The 23,355-nt window shown below is 37.7% G+C and overlaps 1 protein-coding gene across 1 annotated transcript in view; it reads left to right on the top strand.

Moving 5' to 3' along the window:
• The window catches only part of LOC148077634 (protein kinase C-binding protein NELL1-like), a 164,252-nt gene that overhangs the window by 94,718 nt on the left and 46,179 nt on the right, over positions 1-23,355 (top strand). Inside the window, exons 13-14 of the mRNA XM_087794323.1 lie at positions 11,425-11,550; positions 23,154-23,276. Of these exons, the coding sequence (XP_087650449.1) occupies positions 11,425-11,550; positions 23,154-23,276 (249 nt within the window). The remainder of the gene's footprint in view (positions 1-11,424; positions 11,551-23,153; positions 23,277-23,355) is intronic.

The following is a 23,355-nucleotide window of genomic DNA, read 5'->3' as shown; positions in this document are numbered from 1 at the left end:
GCTCTTCCCCATCACAGGTGCAGAATCCCTGTGTACAACTTGTGGAACATGAAAAAAAGATGAGGGGAAATAGCTGACCCAGCACTCAGCCCACTGCCCTCTCCTCACTTTGCCCTGCTCACCGTCCAGGCATCCCAGTGGGGGCAGAGCGAGGACAGGTAAAAGGACAGGCGTGAGTTCAACAATGGCAGTTAAACAACTGAACAGTGCACCGAGCAAACAAAGTACATATAGTATCGTGGCCTAGAATTACACCAAGAATACCAACATCTCACGACAGTCTAGGTTCCGGCCAGGTTTTTATGATTTTCCTTTTCCCTGAATACATTGAGTGCAATAAACTAGCACTGTGATCAGTTAGTTGAGCTACTCTGTTGGTCATATCTCTACACCCCGCATATTCTGCGCTCCAGCCTTCAGATCATTGACATCTATGTTGCTTTTACTGACCCCTCCTGCACTATATCGTAGAAAACACTGTGGTCCTTGTTACTATGGAGAGATAAAAAGCGCTGAAAGTGGATGGAATCGCTCTTTTTTTTTGCTATCCAGCCTCTCATACAATTTCTGTTAACCTCTCCTTTAGCCTTCGCTGTCTTTCCCTTGCCCTATATCTACACTAATGTACTCCTGTCTACTCTCTTCATCGCTCTGCTTGTCCCACATATTCCTTGCTTCTTTCTTTTCCCGGATACACCTCTGCACCTTCTTATTCCACCACCAAGGTTTGCTTTACTACTGCTGCGTTTGGTTTTCCTTCTCTCTAAACTAACATCATTCCTGCTTAAATGTCCCCCATTTAATCTTCCCCTATCTTCCTGTTCATTAGCCTCATTCTAGAGATCAGTGACCTATGCTGCTTGGCAACGTTCTTCCTGGCACAATCACCTTCTTTCAGATGTGCCCTTCTGCACCTGATGTGGCTCCTGCATGTAACCCAGTGCTCGTCTCTCTTTTGGAAATGTTTGTTATTTTAGCCAACGCTGTCCAACATCATTCCTGTCCTTTTCTGGGTATCAGCCCAACATGTCGTTTCCTCTGTTCCCTTCCTCTGCTTCTTCTTTACAATCCGCTCACAATAATGTGTATCAGGGGTCTGCACTGTAGGTGTAGCCCATGAGCCTGTTAAGAAAAGTTTTTCATACAATATTGTTATGTTTGATTTGGTATTTTCTTTTTTACTACCCCATTTGTAATTATTGAAAAAGGAGTAATCTGATTGGTGCAATTGAAATAATGTCATTTAACATCCATAATAATATACATCAAGTAGTTTTAGAAGTGTGTACCAAACTGATGATCGATGACCCCTGCTATATATCATGCTTATTATAAATATAATCATCATTGAAGAAAGAAAAAGCACTGCTCGTCTAAAACGGTCAAAGAGCTTTTACTTCCTGAAGTATTCGACATAACATAGTAGTATTTTGAAGGGAAAATGGATCATGAAAACTTATAACCATCAAAATTACAACCATCTAGTATTTGTTTTATACATAACAACAGTATATTGCCACACTGAGGTGCTAGGCAAGCACTACAAAATAAGAGAAACCTTTCATTTAGTTTAGTTCTATCTTTTCTCAGCTGATATTATTATGTAGAGCACTTAATAACTTATTGTCCAGATCATATTCTTAGATTTCAGCCTTTTATTGGGACTTATTTTCTCTGTGTTTGAATTTAAGTGGATGGACAAATTTGTAGGGATGAAAAAATAGATATTTAAAAAGCACCATTTTGTAAATGACTACAAATATATGCTACTATATTATTCAGACTGGCATGACTGTTGGGGAAATGGGTTTTTGGAATTGGGTTTCATCCTACTTTAGTGGTTTGGAGACAAAAGTGTAAAATTAAATTCAATCAGAGCCAAAACTGTTATATGACTCTTAAAAAAAACCTCAACAGCTTGACTGTTCTCAGTCAACGCTCGGCGCAGCAACTATACGAGCAGTTGTTGGATTTTTAGAACTCATCAGGGGAAGCGATGACAAGTTCGCTGCTTTTGTGATGGATCATGAGGGAACTCTAAAGTGAAATACTGTGAACATTAAAGTAAATTATTGCTGGGAGAGGGAAATGTGTTACTTAACTGAATAATTCAGTTACAAGCTTTGCTTTAAAAAAAAGAAAAGGGACGTGTACTGTTCCTGGCGTAGAATATTCATTTTTTGTAGTCCATTCTTTGCTCATGTAGCCATCTTTTAGTCCAGTTTTGATACTGTAAATGTTTCATTGAACACATTTTTTACAAGAGAAGTTCATACAATGAGAAGTTATTACAGTACAATAACAATGCATTTCTTTCTTGAATTTTGATGAAATACCTTTTAATATTCCTTAAAATCGTGATCCTCCAATCTTCATTTCATATGCACATAATACTCTGAGAATTGGTGAACACAGGTGAGTCCAGAAACAAAAGCTGACTTCATAGGTTTACTTCTTGCAGAATAATGTGGGTTCTTTAGAACTGATTACATTGTATTCAAAGTAAACACTCAGGTCTACAATTTCCATAATTATGGAGAAACAAATATGTTTGTTCCATTTTTCTACATGGGTACAGTAGGTTCTCATTCATCCATGTCATTGTTCTCCAAGGGGTTCCAAAGTGGGCTGTGTGTTTTGGAAAGATGTTTCACGTCATTGCCACAAGACTTCTTTAGTTCCAAAATAGCTGCTCTAAGGAGCCATTATATGTATAATGCAAAGGGCAGGTTAGAGAACAATGGGGGAGTTGGGATTACTTCCATCAGTCTGAGAGTGCCTCCACAAGAAAAGAATGAAAGGTTAAAGAGAAAGACCACGTTAGAAAAACCCTAAACACGTGTGGAGTTGGCCTTTTTTTTTTTAAATGCAAAGGAAAGACTTGAAACGAAAGACAAACGCAAGGATGCTATAATACTTTAGTCGCCTTGCTGGAAAATCTTTGGCAAACACCAGATTCCTGTTCACTTCAAGCCTATAAACTCCATAAGGCAGAAGCTGGTCTGTCCTCAGGACAAAACACCGAATCACAAACAGAGCAATCTGGTGTGTGCCGTCCACTGCGGAATGCCCAGACAAAACCATGGCTTCACAGGCCTCCTCCTCGGGTCAGGACTTTGGCCGTCCAGCCACACCTAAAAGGACACAGGACGATCTTTTAAGCAGAGAAAGAAGGGCTGGCCAGAGAGGAAGGATGGCTTGAAAGAGGAGTTAAAGGATCCATCTTCACTTCCCTCGACAGAGGTGGGGCTCTCGGGAATTACCTCTCAGTCGCTTACAATGCAGCGATGAAATCTCTTCCTAGGAAATTACCCAATTTTCACCTGGAATCATGCGATCGTCAAACCTCGCTTGGCAGTGAGAACCAGCAACTTAATCGCTAACACCTCTCACCAGGCCTAACAACCTGACGGGTGATAACGAACTCACATAGATATACTGTATATATAGATATATATCTATAAATAGTTTTGATTTACCAGGTATTTACTGTTTAAATGTTCGTCATTGGCTAACCTTCAAAATCCTTAATATTAGAATTATGCAATCTAGTAAAACATGCCATCTTATTAAAACCAAACCACCGGGGAAAAAGGGATGGAATTAATAGGCTTCTAACATTTTTTTTAACCTTAATTGTCTCACTCAGGAAACAATTCAAGTCGTCCAAGTACCCTTTGCCAAATAGCTGTTTGACTTGGCTGCTGCAGACGTGCTTAGCAAATCCTGGGTAGATAACGGAAAAAGCTTGAGCATATTTCTGTCTTTGCAGGTGTTGCCTAAATGAACATAACTAAGATCATTCATGCTATTGTTAGATACCTCAAACGAAGGCAAAAATGTTAAATATTCTTCACAACCATCCACATGGACAAGATGGAAAACATCTGTGAAACCACATGTTCATCTCAATGGGTCAGCATCTGAGAGAGTCAGCCGACTAAATCCGATCACGGCGAGTCCTGCGCTGTGTAGTATCGGAGAATGTGGCGCCTTCCAGATGGCAGCGCGCATGACAATCGCGGTCATTGTCAGAAACAGATGTAGGGATTTGCGTGTTGCAGACGTTGTTTGTCAACTTGTCTTGTGCTAAAAGATGAAAGCAAACCTTTGAGTCTCACATGACATGGGCGCTTATGAGCCTGATGCGCTTGTCAGGAGCTGCTGAGTGTGTCAGGTATCATCGATGTTTGTTGCAGTTGTTGCTTTTGATCAACTCCGGTAGCACAAAAGGACAAAACGGAACAATCACTTGACTGTATTCTCTATTGTGACGGATTGCAGTCATGATTTCTCTGGCAAGACGGCGAAATAAATCAATTTGATGAGCGTTTGTAATCCTTTTTTTTTTTTGCTAAAATGCGGCTCATGCTGCTTAAATCTTTGAAAACCTACAATTATTGTGACGTAACTAAAATTCCACGAATTGATTTTGCATGTCACATTGAGCTTTAATGGAGAGATAGCCGTTTTAATTCCCGGTTATTAGCATCTATTACTGATAGAGGCCGGAAGAAAGCACACAGAGAAGATTGCCTGTGAAGCTGCATCAAGGTGTGAAATGAGACACAATTAAAAAGCAATTATATCAAGCATTTATAAATAAAAGATTGAAACGATTTCAATAAGCTTATCAGATGTAGCGCGTCTGAATGTGTCGGCTCTGTGCGCACATGCTGTTGTAAAAGAGAATCGGCGGCTCACCATGTAAAGGATTCAACCTTTCAGCCGTACCTAGGTGGAGGCATCAATGGTTAATAACCAGGAGGGTTTGTCTCTCGTGCACTCGTGTGCGACACGCCGCCGGTGCTTCAAGGTCAGTGCTGAGAAGGGTGAATGCCATTTTACAGCTCTTGATAAGAGATTATGTCCATCAGATGATGCTATTTTCCTCCAGTATCTTAATCTGAAAGAGGATTAGCAGACAGCCCTGTGATGTCGCTGCAGCCTCGCTGCAAGAAGGTTGCCGGTTCAAGTCTGACTTCAGGCTAAAATTTGAAGGGCAACTAATGTGAAAACAACTTTCCTGACTCACTCACATATTTCAAATGTTGAAGTTTTCCCCATGATGCAGTGAGTCCCTCATTAGACAATGTCATTAGAGTTATGAAATCTCGGCGAACGAGAGGTTACGAGAGTGGAGTTCCTTATGATGTAATAATGGCTTCACTTCTCTTCCAGCCAGCTGTAACCACGCCCGCTTTGTTTCTACAACAATCCCTTGGAGATGGAGACTTCAGGAATTAGTGACACACGGTGACTTACATCGATGCTTGACCAAATCACAACAGAGTGGGTGTGGTTATGATAAACGAGCTAATCTCCATAAAAGGGGCGTGGCTTAACCACATTTTCTAATGTAAATATTTCAATGAGAAAAGTTTTTTGTACAAACAGATGCATACTGATGATACATAATAGTCCAACATCTATTTAAGACACACTTAAATCAACACTTTAGTTGCCCTTTGAAGTCGCTAGTGCTCTTGATGGTTTCAATAAACACCAAATTAAAGAAAAAAAAATTGTCCTTAACTCAAATTACCGGAACTCCACTGATCTAAATAACCTCTCAATAAAATGTAATGTTTTGAGACACTCACTCTATCACTTTATTATCATCTGTTCAATGAGGCAGCGGCCTGAGGAAGAGAATAAAAAAGCTAATTAAATACTGCCGCACAGGGTTGTCAAATATTTATACCCCAATATCCGTTCTCCTGTCAAAATATTACTGCCTGTCATCAGAGGCGTTACGACGAGCGGCTGCTTAGTTGATGTGCGGTCCATCTCTGAGTAATTGCCACAATCGCTTGTCACTTTTACTTTCTTAGACAATATTTATATTTATCTTCTAAGCTGTCTTTGCAACTGCCTGTTATTCATGGTCCTCTCTTGTAAACTGTGGGTGAAAACACATTTATAACATGAGTTACTGTGAACATTTATGGCCAGTAAAGTAATATTAAATCTGAGTGATGATGAGAAACGTATAAATTGTTACCTTTATTTAAAAGCATCATGTATTTTAGTACAAGGCCATCTGTTGCTGTTGTTCCTCAAGCAGAGATACATTCAAACGTCTCAGTATTCGATGAGTAACGATCCATGATTTGGAAGAATTGAAAGCATCAAGTAGTAGTTATTCTTTTGCATAACACCTGGAAAAACAAACGTTTAAACATAGGAACCTTTTAGTCCTGCAGTGCATGCTGGGATGCTAAAACATGTTCAGATTCTGAGAATCTACTTATGATGACAACTTTAAAACATCAAGAGGTTTGAAGTGTGTTAGTTTCTGAGTCATATTTTTTATGTTCTGGAAGAACTAGATTAAGACCGTGCTAGTTATGTTTTTGAAAAAGTCTAATATCAGTAAACATGTTTTTTAAATAATAACAAAAAAGATTGTGTAGAGGCATCTGCTGCTTATTTTGTATTCTCCTGTCAGCATCTGAAGATTCCATCTAGCATCTGCATAGACGACAGCATCTGCACCATGTTTGATTATCAGCCTGTCACTCAAAAAATTCCATGTTAGCTTTCCCAAAGGAGAAATCCCATGTGTGTGCTCCAGCCTACCTCTCTGATGCACTTCTAAGAGCTTGTATGTACGGATGTATGGTGTATCCTTTTTAGGTCTTGAGCTTGAGTTGTGTATCTTTAGTTGGTTGTGTTGGTTCTGACACAATTCATGTACTGTCAATATATTGTTGAAGTGCGTAGACCTTCTCCACAAGTGTTTTATTTATGGTTTCAATAAACTTGTTTCATTTATTACACCAATATTTTATTGGAATGGGTAGAGAGTTGAAGATCAAAATGTTTTATTGGTAATTAAACTTAACCAAACGGTGAGACAGTTTAAGAAAGATCTACCAACAGGAGTGTAAAGATTGATCAGTAAGAAAAATATTTATTAATATTATTTATAACATATGAATACAATGTTCTGGTGTGTCTGTGGATCGGTCTGAATTTATTAATTTATCGGTGTAAATGTATTTCAGACCAGTGGGTGTCAAGTTGTAATGTTATCCGTTGATTAAAGCTCTGCTACAAAAATGGCCGCTTTAATTTCATAATACTTCTGCGATAACTCATTTTCAAGTAGCATCAACAGAACAGCATGACAGATGTTATGGTTTAGTTGGATGAAGGTCTAGCCATTGGTGAAGTGTGTAAAGCATTGATTAAATACAGCGATGGAGACACTAATTGGTACCTGGATAAACAAAGGTAAAATCTGTAACTTTGTTTTAAAGCTTTTATTTTAATAGGTGCCTATTGCAATGTTTTGAAGTAGTTTATGTTGATCGTTTCTTTTACAATGAATACAGGGAAAGTCATTTCTCTTTCTTTTATTTCACCACACAAATCAATCAAACTGACACTTGTATATAATATATCATTCTTGTACAACCAAATATATTGTAGTGAACAGTATACTGTAGTCATCATGAATCAAGATTCGACCACTACTACATATGTGTCTACTGAACACAATACATGTTAAAATGAACACATCTGTTTAACCCTTGTGTTGTCTCTGGGTCAAGGTTACCCTGTGGCCCAAAGAATACTTCAAACACAGTTGTTTTCAGGCCACCGGGTCAAATTGACCCAGAGACACCACAAGTAAGTCATATTTGTGCTTTTCTAGACCAGGGTCACAAAGTGCTTAAACAATCAAAACAATAACCCAAAAAATATTTGCTTTAAAGGTCAAGACACCACCGAGACAAACACAAGAGTCTCAGAGAATCAAGGAAAAGCCTGCACCAATAAAAGTGTCTTGAGATGAGGAAACAAACACTCACAGATAGTTTACTGTTGATAAAATCGACTTAGACCTTTGCCGACTCACACAATCTTCTCGCCTCCATTGTGTGATTTCAATATTTCACCTTCATAGTTTCAGTTGGTTTTAAAGCAGCTTTTAGTCCTGAGGTGAGGGAATTGACAGAGTAATTCCGCTGTAATAACACACATTATTAGTCTTTGTGGATGTAAAGTGCTTTACACTTTTGGTCAAAATCTGTTCGATAACTGTTTGAGACATTCTAATGAAAAGCCCAGAAGCAAGTGTTTAATGTCACATCGCAGATCTAATGAGGGCAGCGGCGGCTACTCTGCTGCGATGACAGTCATTTTTGTGTCACCCTTAGTTGCAGATCAGTAACAAATCAGAGTTTTATTTGGAAGTCTCAACCGCTGCATTCACAAATCATGAGAATGTAACCCGTAGAACGAGGAGCTTGATGGCTCAGTCCACATTAAATGATAATGCCACACTTCCTTTCAAGCATGCGGCAGCGGTCCCTATGCTGGATGAAAAATTGAACATAGTGGGAAGATATCTCCGCTCATTTATCTTCCTTCTGGAGTCAAAGTTGTTGAAAGTGGCACTTCATTATTATGGTGTGTAATTGCTGGCAGAGATGAATTCCCTGTTCTGAAGAGCAGTGTTTTTGATCAATAGACTCAAAAAACTTGATTCCACCAGGAATAAAAGTCCCAAATGTGGGCAAGAAGAAAAAACCCAAGAACTCGCTTGAATCCAACTTTCCCTCGATTCAGATTAGAAATCCAGCCAATCAACTCCTACGGAGTGATAAACAGATACAACACATAGAGCTGCCAAGTGAATTAAAGAAAAAGCAGTTTAGGCTTGAAGGCAGTTATAATTGTTGTTATTATGTTGCATTCATCCATTATTCAAAAATAACATTTTGATGAGTTCACTTATACCGTATTTGTTAGATTCGTAACTTAAATAATGGTACAGCACTATCATTTTATTATTTACTACCCTTTAAGCTACTTTTGCAACATCTAACATTCACAGCTCATGAATTTTACTGTGAGTTTTAAGCTGTGAGAATATTTTAATGGAAAAAAAGGTAGATTTATTTTTTTTGTTAAATGTTCAGAACTCCTCCATGCCATGCATAGGAAAACTGTTCAATTTAAACGTGCGCATAGTTCCAATAGGTAACATTCAGCCCTAGGCTTTTGATGTATAAAACTGATACAAACATCGCTCTGTCTCAGACTAGCTCCTCCTCAGTGAACTCAGCTGTCAAACATTTTTGAAAAGCACAAAACAAATAAAATGGGATAGAATTAGCGAAGACTGTGAAACTCTTGCATGCAGGTGTACAAGGTGACAATATATGAACTTTTATAGATGATCTTTAAAGGGTTACGAATCTTTGAAATTATCATTTACTTCCCCTAGAAACAAGATCATCAAAGGATTAAACCTGAGCAGGAAGCTATTACCCTCTAATATTATTCCTGAAATATGTTTATTTTCTTAGTGAAAAACAACCTTTTTTAAGTATTATTACATGTTAGTAATGCAACATGCGCTCATCCTGAGTTGCGTGAAATCCAAAACGGTTTTCGAGGCTCATAGCCTCAGGATTACTTCCAGAGCTAACATCTGTGTACATGTGTCTTTGTCAGGTTAAGAAGTTAAAGCTGTGGATTTAGACATAGAAGAGACATCAGATTAGGTTTAATATCACAACAATTTTACTCATAATGAGAAAAATTTAATATAGAATCATCTCTTCAGAATGTCCGATTTCACTCTAAAGCAAGAACTGTTCGGGTCACAACTTATCGTCCATCGTAAGTTATTTATTATCCCACAGTCAAGAACAAAGTTAAAACAGGAAAACCACAGACTGGAATACAATACAGCTGGTCTTCAATAAATCATAACAAGGTTAGTGTTTTTTCTCCCCCATGTCTTATCTGAGTAAAAAAAGGTGTTGTGTGTCATTCACATGATTCCCACACCTTCATTTTCAACACGCTAGCTGGGTACTTTTACATTATTCTTCTAGGGCCTATTGTCTTTATAGAGCTTTAAAAGATCAATCCTTTTTTTTAAGTATGTAGAAACCTGTTCAATCCTGTATGGGTCCAGACAGCATCTTACTCCTGGCCAGCATGTGTGTGGGTGCGATGCTAGCTTGAGCCAGTGGGCATCAAAGAGGAGAAAATAGGAGCTGTTCAAACACAGCGGTTCATCGCAGCGTCCATGGAAAACAATAAGTCTCAAACAGATCCTGGGATGATTATAAAAGAGTTGTCGTGCCTCACGTCTGCCAACCTGTGAACAATGAACATCAGTACTTGCTTTGTTTATGACGAGCAAATATGACTTCCATTCTCTCCCGCGACAGATCACAAACACAGCAACAAACACAAGCGGAAGGTCGTATGTTTTTTTTTATTTTAAGCTTCCCCCCCTCCTCAGTCTTGACCTACATCACAGCATGAATAAAGAAGCAGAGATGAGGAAAGCGAGCTTAGAAGGCAGCGAAGGTCTACCAAGGTGGGGAGAGGCCCAGTCAGACACCAGCGAATCCCACCCCCTCCCTACGAAGTGACAGATCCAGTTCTGTCAGCAGACGTCGCGGCTGTGCTGCTCCCTCAGGAACAGGAGTAGGTGAAGGCACGGATCGGCACATCGGGGGAAACCAAGACCTTGGAAAAGCCGAGAACAGAAAAACTCCTCATATCTCCGACTTGACAGCGACGCTTTTGGTGCCTTAAATTAAAGCCGACCAAAGTGACGAGACTGACTTTGAATTATTGAGGCTGTGCGTCTGTGACGTGGCAGACAAACTGTGCACACTATAAGCAATAGTTTGCTGTCACACACGTGATGGATATTTAGTGTCATCGCGGGATGATGGTTGAGGAAAATGGGTTTAAGGAATGATAGCGCTGCATGAAGGCCAGTAAAAAAAAAGACCTTCTTTGTATCTCATTGTAAATGCAGAATCTGGGATTTTGTAATTCTGCTCAGCCTACAAAGAAGATATTTGCTTAGAGGAGAGAAAGCTTCAGGCGTAAGTCAATTTCATACTTCATACAAATTCAATTGGTGGTGAGAGAAGAGCTGCGACGCTCAAAGATGGAATGCATTTGAACAAAACAAAGGATCTAAAATGTGTTCCCGACTTTCAGTTTATGAAGTCTCATGAGTGGTTGTTGGGATTGTAGAAGGGAAGACTCGTATCTTATCTTCCAGTCGTCTTTTTAAGTGTCTTGAATGGATGATCATAAAAGCTGAGAGCAATTTTCACATCAGTGTCTATTATTATTAATGTCTGGCTCTCCTGCTGCTGAAATTACAAGTCCAATGTTCACTGAAATATATGATGCTTTTATCACTAATAACTATCACTTTTATTCAAGTTCTAATCTTTATTTCTTGTTTGAACTATCGATTTTTTTGATATTTATACTTTTATTTTATTTCTTTGTGGATAACTTTACATTTGATTTCCTCTTATTACTTTTTCTTTATCAGATTTCTCAATAATTTAGTTGTACTCGATTTTAACATTTGTCAACCAGTCATATATCTAATCACGGATTGTTCATTTCTTTTTTTCACAGACATCGACGAGTGTGTGACACAGATGAATTTCTGCCAGTCCAACACTGTGTGTGTCAACCTGCCTGGTAGCCATCGCTGCGACTGCATGCCAGGCTTTATCCGAGTGGACGAATATTCCTGTACAGGTAATTCAAAACTGAGAGATTTACAGTATATTCTTTAGTCTAATAACCTTTGTTTAATGTGTGTAATTAGAGAAAATATTTAATTATATTTTATTAATGTTTGGTTGACATGTAATGGTTTGGATTCTGATATACAGTATATGTATGTATGTATGTATATATATATATATATATATATACTGTATATTGTGTGAATATGAAGTAAGTAATTTATATTGGTTAAGCGCCTTGCCTTGATGATTTTAGACTAATGGTTTAGTTTACACAAAATTATTATTTTGCAGAGTAATCCTTTCTTTTTTACATTTAAAGGCAGAAATGTTTGTTTTGTTTGTTTCAACTGGTGCTCAATTGTCTTCGTCTTCATCTTTCTCTAAAATTGTGTCATTTTGGACAAAAATGAAAACAATTAAGCAGCAGTCGCTACATTTAAATGGACATTTTTGCCTACAACAGAATGAGTAGAAAATAAATTAAATTTCAATTTCAATTTTGGGTGAACTGACCATTACCAGTTCCTATTCAGTGATTGTTGTAACAGGCTTCTCACATGTGTTGACGACTGTAATCAACAATATACGTCATCAGTTTCCTTGTATTGCTGCATATATTCTATATTGTATAGCCGCCATACTGCAGAACCACTGGTGGATGAATGGTGACTGATTGACCAATCACTGCTTGTGTTGACCTTGTGTTGACCTCTTGACTTCTCGAATAAGATGATTCAATGGTCATCTGAATCAGGCTAAATGCTAGCTCTCGTCCTTTTGTTTGTTTGAAACAAACACATATTCCCCATAGGTCAGCTGCCTTTTCATCACTTATGTGATGAGAAAATATGATTATTTTTACATTATTTTAGCTGACAATCATCTCCAACAAAAACAATACGTATCTTCTTTAAGATCTCTTTTGTACAAAATCAACAAAATTTGCATCCTTACGATACAAAGAATGAGTGTGTGTTCATTAATATGGAAGACATGACTAAGAGTCCAACCAAGTGATTCCTAATAAACGGCTATATAGTTTGTTCCTATGAACGATAGTGTCTCTTTTATTCCATATTTTCGGGATTTTTTTGTGTCACACAACTTTTTTAGGTCATTTGTACCAAGGAAAGTTTTGCTATACCTCTGTGTTGTGCTTTTGACGGTGTATTGTGAAGCTTTCCTTCCTACAATCCTTGGAATAGATGCAAGCAATCTTGATGCAACTTGAAAAAAAATCCACCAAAGTTCATGACTAAAATGACAATTATGCCAAACTTTAGCTGATAGTTTTATGTATATAAAGTGTCAGAAAATGATAAGAGTGAGATTTTGAGTATCATGAGAATCGTTGAAAAAGAAAAAGAAAAAATTGGCCTTTTTCAACGACTAATGTCCTAACTTCGAGCTATAGCATCACAATCTGTCTGTTACAGTTCCATATGACTGAGGTGGTTAAAATAGGATGATTTCATTGTGAATGTCTTGATATTTGATGATATTTAGTGGGATAGTATGTAAGTAAGACAGTAATAGTCTATATTCTCTAGAATAGATCTACGGCAGTCGATGGTTGTAACTTGGGATGATTATTGATTTATAGCGTCATAAACATGTCATATTTGGACATGACATATGCAAGTCATAGCTAAAATATTTTGTTTTAATGATCAGTTTATCTCAAATCCTACATTCAAATGTTATGATATTGTGTGAAATGGTAGTCTACATCTTTAAGAAGAAATCTATGGCAAACATTGATTGAAACTCAAGGAGAGTATTGATTTATCGCATCTTTAACTTGCCTTTTTAATTGATCTGAAACCCATGATCTGGTTTTAAATCCAAATGTCAAATTGTGTTGATCAATAAACACTATAGCACAAGATAATAAATAACAAACTTGAGTTCAAACAGTAAAGAGTATGTCAATGATAATAAAGGATCACAAGGCAGACGGAGCATTGCTCTTAATTTCAGATGGAAATTTATTTCCTAATTCTCACTGGTGTTTAGAAAATGAAGGATAAAGTTTAGTGAGATCACTCGAGATTAAAGTGCGGCTCATGACGGGAGAAACCTGAATGATGGACAGCTTGACCGCATTACAATGTCAGGGCTGTTGTGTTGTGTTGTGTGGAATGTTGTTAGGTCACGATGACCTTGATGAATTGAATTGATGAATTGAAGCAAAATAAAAAGACTCTTTGCCTAGTTATAAGTGTGGTAGAAAGAAATGATTGCGAGAAGTGCATCAACTAAAAGAGTGTGCTCTCTCTCTATAGAGGCTTTTCTTCTTCTTCTTGTGGTCATAATATTTGAGTCCTTGGAACGCCATTTAAGTTCAGCTTCAATATTCAGGCTGAAGAAATGTTTCATAATCCAGACTCAATCGTCTCATTCAATCCAATACTATGGACTCTCAATGTAGTTGTTGATTTTGTAACTTGAGCTCCTCCTCCTGCCTTCACGACTCACAGGACGTCGTCTGGAGTCAATAGGATGTGCTCGGCTGCTGCCTCGGCTTCCTCCTGGGTCATGTTCTTTAATTAGCTGCGAGTTGCCAGCCACTCGGGGACAGGCATCCATGGACAATCAATCTATTTTGCAGCTTGTAAACTGTCCTGGCTGCTGACGGGGAGCCCAAGAATCCTCCCGTACATCTGCTGGGAGAGATAAATCCTCCCTGTGCCTCCTTTTTTCTGGCTTTCCCCTCTGTCCTTCTGCTTCTGCTCAAGGATTTCAGATCCCTGTAATGAATATGGAATTTATTCACCATTCATTGCGAAGCGCAGCACATATGTCACAATGTTGACACGATTGTGAATGAGCTCCTGTAATTGTTGTGCTATGTTGAAGTTGGCGTGAGCGTTCCTCACTGTGCCACTGGATCTGAAAGAGTGTTTTTGCTCCGTTGATGTACGAGGAAGTGAGAAACCACCGCAGGTTTAAACACGTGAGATGATGGATGCTTGTCTGGTGATGGATTTAAGGCTTAACTCCTTTCAATGAGGGGAAGTTCAAAGGAGTTTAAATTCATCAAATATGTCCATTAAGTAATCATTCATTAATCATAAATTAAATTTGTAATGTGTTTGTGTAATTTCATTACCTTGTAATATCTTTACAAATTTAATTAAGCACTTTTTGCAAAAGAAAAAAACTTTTTTTTTCTTTTGTGCTTTCATGAATACACAGGATTGTGCAACAGGCCCTCGGGTCACCTTGACCCTGAGATATCACAAAAAACGTTCAGATAACTTTATAAAATTAACACTTAACGACTCAGCTATGTTTAAATACAAAGCATCGCACCATCATCTCAGTTCTGGTGCTTTTATTGATTTATTGTCTTTTAAAAAGTTCTTTTTTTCTTGTCACATGAATCAGATTGAACTCATTTATCTAATGCATCAGCGGCTTCAGTCAACAGTGGCAGAGCTGCTAAATCACTCTATTGATGTCCGTTCTTGTTCTCTCTCTTCTCTTTCATTGTTGTCGCCTATATCTCACTTCATCCATCCTTGCCTGTCCGGTTGGCCTCACCTTTTCAATCCGTCTCAAACACCCTCCCTGTTCTCAACCTGTTGTCGCACCTTTGTTTTGTTTTTCTAAGTCCTTTTTTTTCAGCTACTTCGACTGCTGCGAGTGGTTGTCGCTGCAGTATTGGTTACACATAAAATATATACAACACAAGTCTGTAAAATATCTTTGTTACGTAAGAAGCGATTAAACCAGCTGTCAGTGATGTTTCCTCCTCCAAACATCCCATGATACTTCCGTCTGTTCCATCTGCTTCAAGAAGAACATGTGAGAGTTGTAGAAATCAAGGTGCTGTAGATATTCAACACCATATTGCCTGTGGCAGCCGTGTGTGTTTCATCGTTTCATCCTGGAAGATTTCCTTCTCAGCACTTCTTCTCAGTCTGGCCACACTAATAGTAACTGGCACTGATTGTTCCTCCAACGTCGTATATATGTTCGCTGAGTGGGGGGCGCTACTGCAAAGACGAGAGATGAAGGGAACCCGAGCGATTGCCAGATGTGAACAGTGACATCATAACAAGACGGATCAAGATCTCATTCAGATGTTAGAAATTAGCTGATGCATCGAAATGGTCATGAATACAAATAAAATATAACTTGCATTAATGCTCACATGACACACATCATCGACCGACGTTAATTCAAGTAAATATTGTGTTCAGTGTACAAAAGTATGAATTTAGGGCAGAGATAATGCAAAGAATATTTTGTTTGATTGGGTGAAGATAGTTTGTTTGATTATAGTTTAACATTGTTTGATTAGAGTTGAAAATGGTTTGATTCCAGTTGGAAACTGTTTGGTTTTAGTTGAAATGTGATTGATTACAGTTGAAATTGAGTTGATTGATGTTGACAATTGTTACATTCCAGTTGAAATTTGTTTGTTTGTAGTTAAAATTGAGTTGATTTCAGTTGAATTTTGTAACATTCCAGTTGGAAATTGTTTGTTTGTAGTTAAAATCTATTTGATTTCAGTTGAATTTTGTAACATTCCAGTTGAAAATTGTTTGATTATAGTAGAAATCTTGCTGATAAGAGTTGAAAATGGTTTGGTTTTAGTTTAAATGTGGTTGATTACAGTTGAAAAATGTATATTATAAATAGTTTGATTAAGTTCAAAAATTTGGTTGATGAAAGATTAAAAATAGTTTGGTTTTATATTGAATGTCGTTGAAAACAGTTGAAATTTGGTTGTTTACAGTTGGAAATAGTTTGGTTTTAGTTGAAATGTGGTTGAAAACAGTTGAAATGTTTTCAATTACAGTTGAAAATAGTTTGATTTTAGTAAAAAACTTGGTTGATTACAGATGAAAATAGTTTGGTTTTAGATTAAATCTCATTGAAATAGTTGAAATTTGGTTGATTACAGTTGGAAATAGTTTGGTTTTAGTTTTATTCACTGATGTGTACAGTCTAAGTAAGTCGGCACAATATGTAGTTCTGCTTCTGTGCCAACGTCTGAATAGCACACGTTGTTAAGTATAAGCAAAGAGGGATCTTACAGTAAATCTGGCCCATAATCCAGCAGCTGTTCTACTGGTGAAATGCCAAGATTGCATTCCACACTGGTGGATAATTGCTGCGTGCCATAACTTATCTCGTCATCATTGTTTTTCTGCATTTAGGGGATTGTGATAAGACTCTCAGCTTTACTGCCGGGAACAAGAGGTTTAAGGTCCTTGTTTAACTCTGCTCAATTCAGCATTTTCAGCCAAGACTGCAGATAACCGAGTGCACGCCGTAGAAATGGGGCCAATATCCATATAAATGCAGGTCATATTAGAGTAGATGGATAAAAATGTGTTTCAGGGCTACATTCTGCCAAGTTTTCTCAATCGAAGTGTTTTCAAAACCATTACGTGCCTCCATGTATCTCCAGGAACCTGTGTTTGACACGCGTCCTCACCCGTGTCCTTCAAATCCACAAGACAACCGGCTGACACTTAATAATTCTTGACAATTACAGCAGTTAATGCACAAAGAAATCTGTAATTAGATTCCTGCGATTCAATCCAACTCAGTCTCCATCGGCATTATGTGTTAAATGAGAAGTAACCCCTCATGGTCTGACTCTCACCTGGTCAACACCTGGAGAGTCATGGAGGGTAACAGAAAGAAAGATACTTCTGATCTGATATTTAAAATAACTTTATTCATGTGAGATCCATTGATTAGTGCATATGATGATTAAAATGATTTCCTTCTTTTCATCGAGCCGTTAGAAAGCACTGCCACTGTGACTATACTGCTGTCTAGCAGTAATTTCATCCATCACTTGTTACAAATGTGCTTTGGAAGTTAAAGTAATAGACTTTTTTTCCCCCAAAGGCTCTATATAGTTTATGAAAATTAAATTTAAATCTAATGTCAGTCATACGTGTTTTATACTGCGGCTTCTTCATCATCTTTGATGCTTTTATTTCCTTGAGTTCCTGGCTCCCTTCACAATCAAATGAAATATAATGTTTTCTGGGTTGTTTTTCTTCGCATAATACAATTAGATCGTGAAGTTTTCCTATAGACCTGAAGCAATTTAAAAATGTTCTTTTTGATCTAAAAAATGTTTGAATGTTTTTTATTATCTTTACTTTCTAAAAATGAGTCTCTTGTTTATTAATATTTTAAGTACTTTTTAAATTTGGATGAAGAAGAAGAGCTGTATCTTAATATCTGTCCGTGGATGTGTACATGGAGTCACCCTGAAAAGAACACGTCTGTACAATCGATTGATCCATTTTTCTTTGTTGTAACGGTTTAATGATGCATCAAACCACAGAGAGGAAAGTCCATGTTCTCTTCTCAGTCGACATCAGTCTTATTCTCAACAAATGAATGTAGTTGTGCGACAACATCTTCTATTTTTAGTTTAATTCCTGCTTGTTATCATCCCTGCCATGGCTTTTAAACCAACAACCATCTATGACGCACGTTCTATAGTGCATCACTTTACAAATCTCTCAAATTCAATTGTGCTGATTTGCTTTTAAAATAGACTCAGTTCAATATCACTCTGAGCATTTTTATTTTCACAAATAAAAAGTTAATTAATTGTATAATTCATCAAAAAAAAAAAAAAATCATATATCTGTCTTTTCATAGATGACATGTCTCTTTAAGTATGAATTAAATGATTTTTTTTAGTTTTAGCACTTTCATATGATATGATATGATAAGAGCCAGAGACACTGGGTCTCATTCATGAATAGAGAGTAAATCACGGCTCAGATTTGAACATAAAGTTCTGTTCTACGAAAAAACCTTCTCCAGATTCATGAACCAGACGAAACACTCGGATCTGATCGTAAACCTGTGAGTATTTGATGAATGGAAAAGTGAGAGCAGATCATAGTAATGACTCGATAGAATAAATCTCCGCCCATGAACGACCATATAAGGATGTGACGTTGTTGCTGTCCACCTGTCAGTCACAAACAAACTGAAGTGGAGATCCAAAAGTCGAGTTCAGAAAACATTTTGTTTTCTTCGGAGTCAACACAAATTTATTTTATTTATTTTCTGGGTATCTAACGCAAGATCGTAGCTACTAAACATTGATGATTCCTAATCCCTTAATGATTATTATGACAACGGATTTGACTGAAGACTTTATTCAAAGCCTCTTTGTCACTTTTTCGCTCCTCTGTGAACTGCTGTGTTTCCTGACAGGAGAAAGTTCTGTGTTTATGATTCCCTTTGCTGTGCTGTGCTTGTGTTGTGTGCAAAGAAAGCACGCAGAGATATGAGCTAAAAGATTTACTGTAACTTCAACTCCGAGCTTAGAGTTGTCCTCCTCGCTGCAGTCACATGACTGGATGATCAAGTTGTCTTTCCACCCGTCGATGAGGTTCACTTGATGGTATTTAAAGGATAAGATCCATAACATCTTGTTCCAGGAGATATTTGGACTTCCCAATCTTATTGTTTGAGGTTGATATATTGCAGCCTGATTTTCAATATAATGATTCTTAATGATCTTTTTTTTGCCGTATTAGTCAGTGGTCTGTCCAAAAACTGTTGTAAATGATGATTCAGTCGTGAAGATTCGTGGGAAGAGGCTGTAGTTTTGATTTAATTTTGTATTATTATCTCCTTCAAGGCAATAATAAGTTCTGTTGCTTTATTATTTTGCTTATAATAATAATAACAATAATTCATATATTTTATTTGTGTTGCATTTTACATTTGGTCAACCAATATAAAAGTGCATTAAAAACAAAATACATTAAAAACAAGATAATAATATTTAAAACAAGACAGTAGAAAAATAGTACAATATGAAAGTTAGCTTAGTTGTGTTTTGTTTGTGACTTTGTTTTGTTGTTGTCATCACTGAATGTCAGCGACACATTTCACTTACTGAATGTAACGGCATTAAATACATTCTTAACCTTTGTGTTATCTCAGGGTCAAGGTGACCCGGGTACCTCCAACACATTTGTTTTTCGGGGACTGGGTGACCTTGACCCTGAGATTACACAAAGGTTAAATATTATGGTAAAATATAAGGTTAGCGCCATAAAAATACTAGAATTAATATTTGAATGAATATGAAGAGTTTGGCTCCTAAATAAAAAAATTAAACATGTTTCCATCGCATTCCTCTCTGATCCACACACTTTTCTCCAAAGAGAAATAACTGTAGGAATGTATTTAGGCGAGGGCGGTTGCTGCATGTGTTGGTGAATCTAAATCCATCATATGTCATTAGCACAGACATCTTAGCGGGTCGACCCGACATGTCCAAGCCAGAAACGCTACATCATAATTATCGCTCATTATCGCAGGCTGGGAAAGACATGCTTCATTCTCAGACCTGTTGGTGTTAAAACTCATTTCTCCGTCTTCACTGGATGCAATAACTAGCAAGTGACACAGTCCTTCATCATTAGACCGTGTGTATTACAAAAAAATGCTCACAAGCGGTTATTAATTTGCAACTTTAATGCAAGTCATTAGTCAGTCTCAGAGGTTTGTCATTGATATTTACGTCCACACACACACAGAGACCACACCTGATACCTGCTTCCACCCACTTCTGGCTGTTTGACAGAGACTCGTATCAAGTATTCAGATTTGTCCCAATCCATTTATTAAACATGATGTTTACGTTTTATATTTCACACCTGAGAGCGAGTATGGGAAGTAAACAAGCTGCTGTGATACGATATATACATCGAAGGCAGTTGAATAGAAGCTTTGAGTTTGTCTTGAATTGTCAGAATGGATTCAAGCAGAGAAACAGCCACAAGGTCATCAGTTCAGTTATCAGTTGCGTAGAAGTTGATCTGTAGTGGATTTATATATAAAAAGTTGGCTGCGTGGTTTTAAAATACATGCTCAGATAAACACAAGCAAAAGTATTTAACAGGTCATCATGTGTTTGGTCTAAGGGCCGACATTCAGAATTAAAAAGTGAAGCCAACTGTTAAAAGTCGCAGTTCATCTAGTGTCCACTTGAGGCTGGCTGCAGAAAGACAGGAAGTCGAGTAAACAACCAGAAAAAAAGGGAGGAAAAATAGACTTTTATGGCATCAAAAGAACACATTTACAGTCTCGCAGCTTTTGCGTAATACGCACATTTCCCTGGACTGATTTTTTTCTAAAAATTATCTTTTGATTATTTTCATGTTTATCAGTCAAGTCTGCCAGAACTTTGCCTCTAGACTGAAACGTGGCTAAAATGACTAACGACTAAACTTCTTAAATTGTCACGACTGCAGAATGCATTGAGAATGTCTGTGGTTCGGTAAAAGATAAGAGACATAACATGATAACATACATCTTTATACAGTCTAAGAAATGGTCTGGATTTTCACTGGAACATCATCGTTTCTTCAAACTTTTCCTGATGAAACAGAAAGATATGCGTTTGTGTTTTAATAATTGTTCATCTGATCTAAAGAACAACCTTTATATCTTTAAAATAGATTCAATTTGAAACTCCACATGTAAAATATAAAGAAATGCAGATCTCCAGTCAGTTAACGGGTCGGAGGAAAGTGTAACAGTGCAACGAAAAAACAACACTAATAGAATATGTAAAAATAAATACCTTTAAATACAATAAAAAAAAAATTAAAAAAGCACAATGAAAGTGTTTCTTCTCTGTCCGCTTTTGTATCTGCCAACACAAGTGTCAGATTAAATCAACAATTTTAAGCAGCTAAAGATCTCTTGGTTGTTGAAATTGTGACGTCAGAGTCATTTTCAGTTTGTAAACGTGACTTTAAATGTATATACCGTCAACTAGTAGAGTCTGTGTGAGTGTGTATTTTTTAAAGTCTCTAGTGGCCGGCTGCTGCTTTTATTACTCCTGATGCTTTTGTCATATTTTTGTATCGAGTCAGATCTTTATGCTGCCGTCTCCAATATTACTATGGAGCAGCTCTTTCCTTCCTCAACTGCCAGATTTCTCACCTTTAACTTAAAAATATAATATTTTTTTTCTGTGGTTCTTCATGAGAGTGACTTTTCAAAACAAAATTAACCTATTGTCTTGTGCTAGGGCGCCTCCTGGAGGCCGTTAATGCTTTAAAATGTATAAACCATACTAATAAAACCTTTAATTATTCATCTATTTATCTATTTACACTAACAATTTTATTCGATGCTGAGTTTTGCAACCGGTGCCGAACACATCAACAACTAAAACGTACTTGAGTATCGTTAAGAGGGAAGTTTTGCAAGATTTACATATTTAACAAACCCATTACACCATGGTTTCCTGCAGCCGTTTCATCAGCGCGCAACTATTGCACGTCTATAGTTTACCAGAGCCAGTGGAATATTTCTGCTTTAATTGCCCATCAGTGTTTGGTGTTGGCATCTCTTCTCCGTCAGCTTACAGCCATCAGCCCACTGAATATTTAATCTTGTGACTCTTCCTCTATTATGTCGCCGTTAATTCACTCCACTTTTCATCTCGCCCCGCAGAAACTCTTGCACATCCCGCCATCGCTGTTGACATCCACCTTTATAGTTGAGCGTGGGGAGGAAATACTTGGGAAGAGAATAGCTAAATCATTTTCCTCCATTGCTCCAGGGCTTCATGAGCTCTACTCATTAATTAAAGGAAATGTATTAGTCATGACTCCCACCAAAGCGCTTGCATATAAATGAGCCGTGTGTTTGGGAGAGCGTGCACCTAATGTGGAGGCCGCCTTGGGCAAAGCTGTGCACGGCACTTAAAGCTGCAGTATAATGACGGAATATAAAACTGCTTCCTTACTGATGTGCTGTTAAACCCCACTGTGGGAAGAGTTGACCAGTTAAAGGCTTTTCATGTTTTTGATCTAAATCTTAATTCTTCTCGACGTCTTAAAACGAAATGATGCCGCTTTTTCAGTAGATAGATTGGGGGTGGAGACTTCTGGGATTGATGACACGCGGTGACAAACCTTTATTTTCAATCACAGCAGAGTGGGCGGGGTTTAAGCACATTTTCTAATGTAAATATTAAAAGAGAGTTTTGTACAAACAGACACATACTGATGAGTACAATAGAGGTCCAACATCTATTTAAGATACACTTAAATCAACACATTAGTTGATGGGAGTCTACTGACTCCTGTAAGAAACATCTTAAGACGTTTCTATTTGTTCAGGCTTTTCCTTGATTTTCTGGAACTCTTGTTGTGTTATCAGTTTTATCTTGATCTTTAAAGTATATACTTTATTGAATATTGTTTTGATTGTTTAGGCGCTTTGTGACCCTGGTCTGGAAAAGCGCTATATAAATAAAAATTACTTACTTACTTACTTACTTACTTTAACAACAAAGTACAATGTTTGAATACCATGGAGTCAGTCCAGGACATTTGTCACATGTTATTCAGGCTTGATTTGAAAGTTTATTTTCCAACTTTTTAAAATGATCTTGGTAATTGTGAGCGACGAAGAACCCTCTTCATAATTGTGGGCATGCAAGTGTTCAAATAGAACTTTAGTGCTTCCAGCCAACAAGCTTGTTGAGTGACCTCCTGTCAGAAAAACTATTTCCAGCAACATCTCCATAATTACACTCACTATACTCACTGTGGAACTATCGCTGCATCTCTCCTTCAGAGCATGACGAGTGCGCCAGCGGCCTGAGTTTATGCGATGAAAACGCCATCTGCACCAACACCATCAGAGGACACCTGTGCACCTGCAAGCCAGGCTACGTGGGCAACGGCACCATCTGCAGAGGTAAGTCCTTACCGCACAAGGTCCACGCATGAAACCGAGTCAAAATCCTCTGGTTTTGACTCGGCCCTGGCCTCGCGAC

Source organism: Callionymus lyra, chromosome 6, assembly GCF_982586985.1.
Source record: "Callionymus lyra chromosome 6, fCalLyr1.hap1.1, whole genome shotgun sequence".
Classification (NCBI taxonomy): domain Eukaryota; kingdom Metazoa; phylum Chordata; class Actinopteri; order Syngnathiformes; family Callionymidae; genus Callionymus; species Callionymus lyra.
The sequence above is the reverse complement of the archived record's forward strand: the minus strand, read 5'-3'. Positions and strand labels throughout refer to the sequence as shown.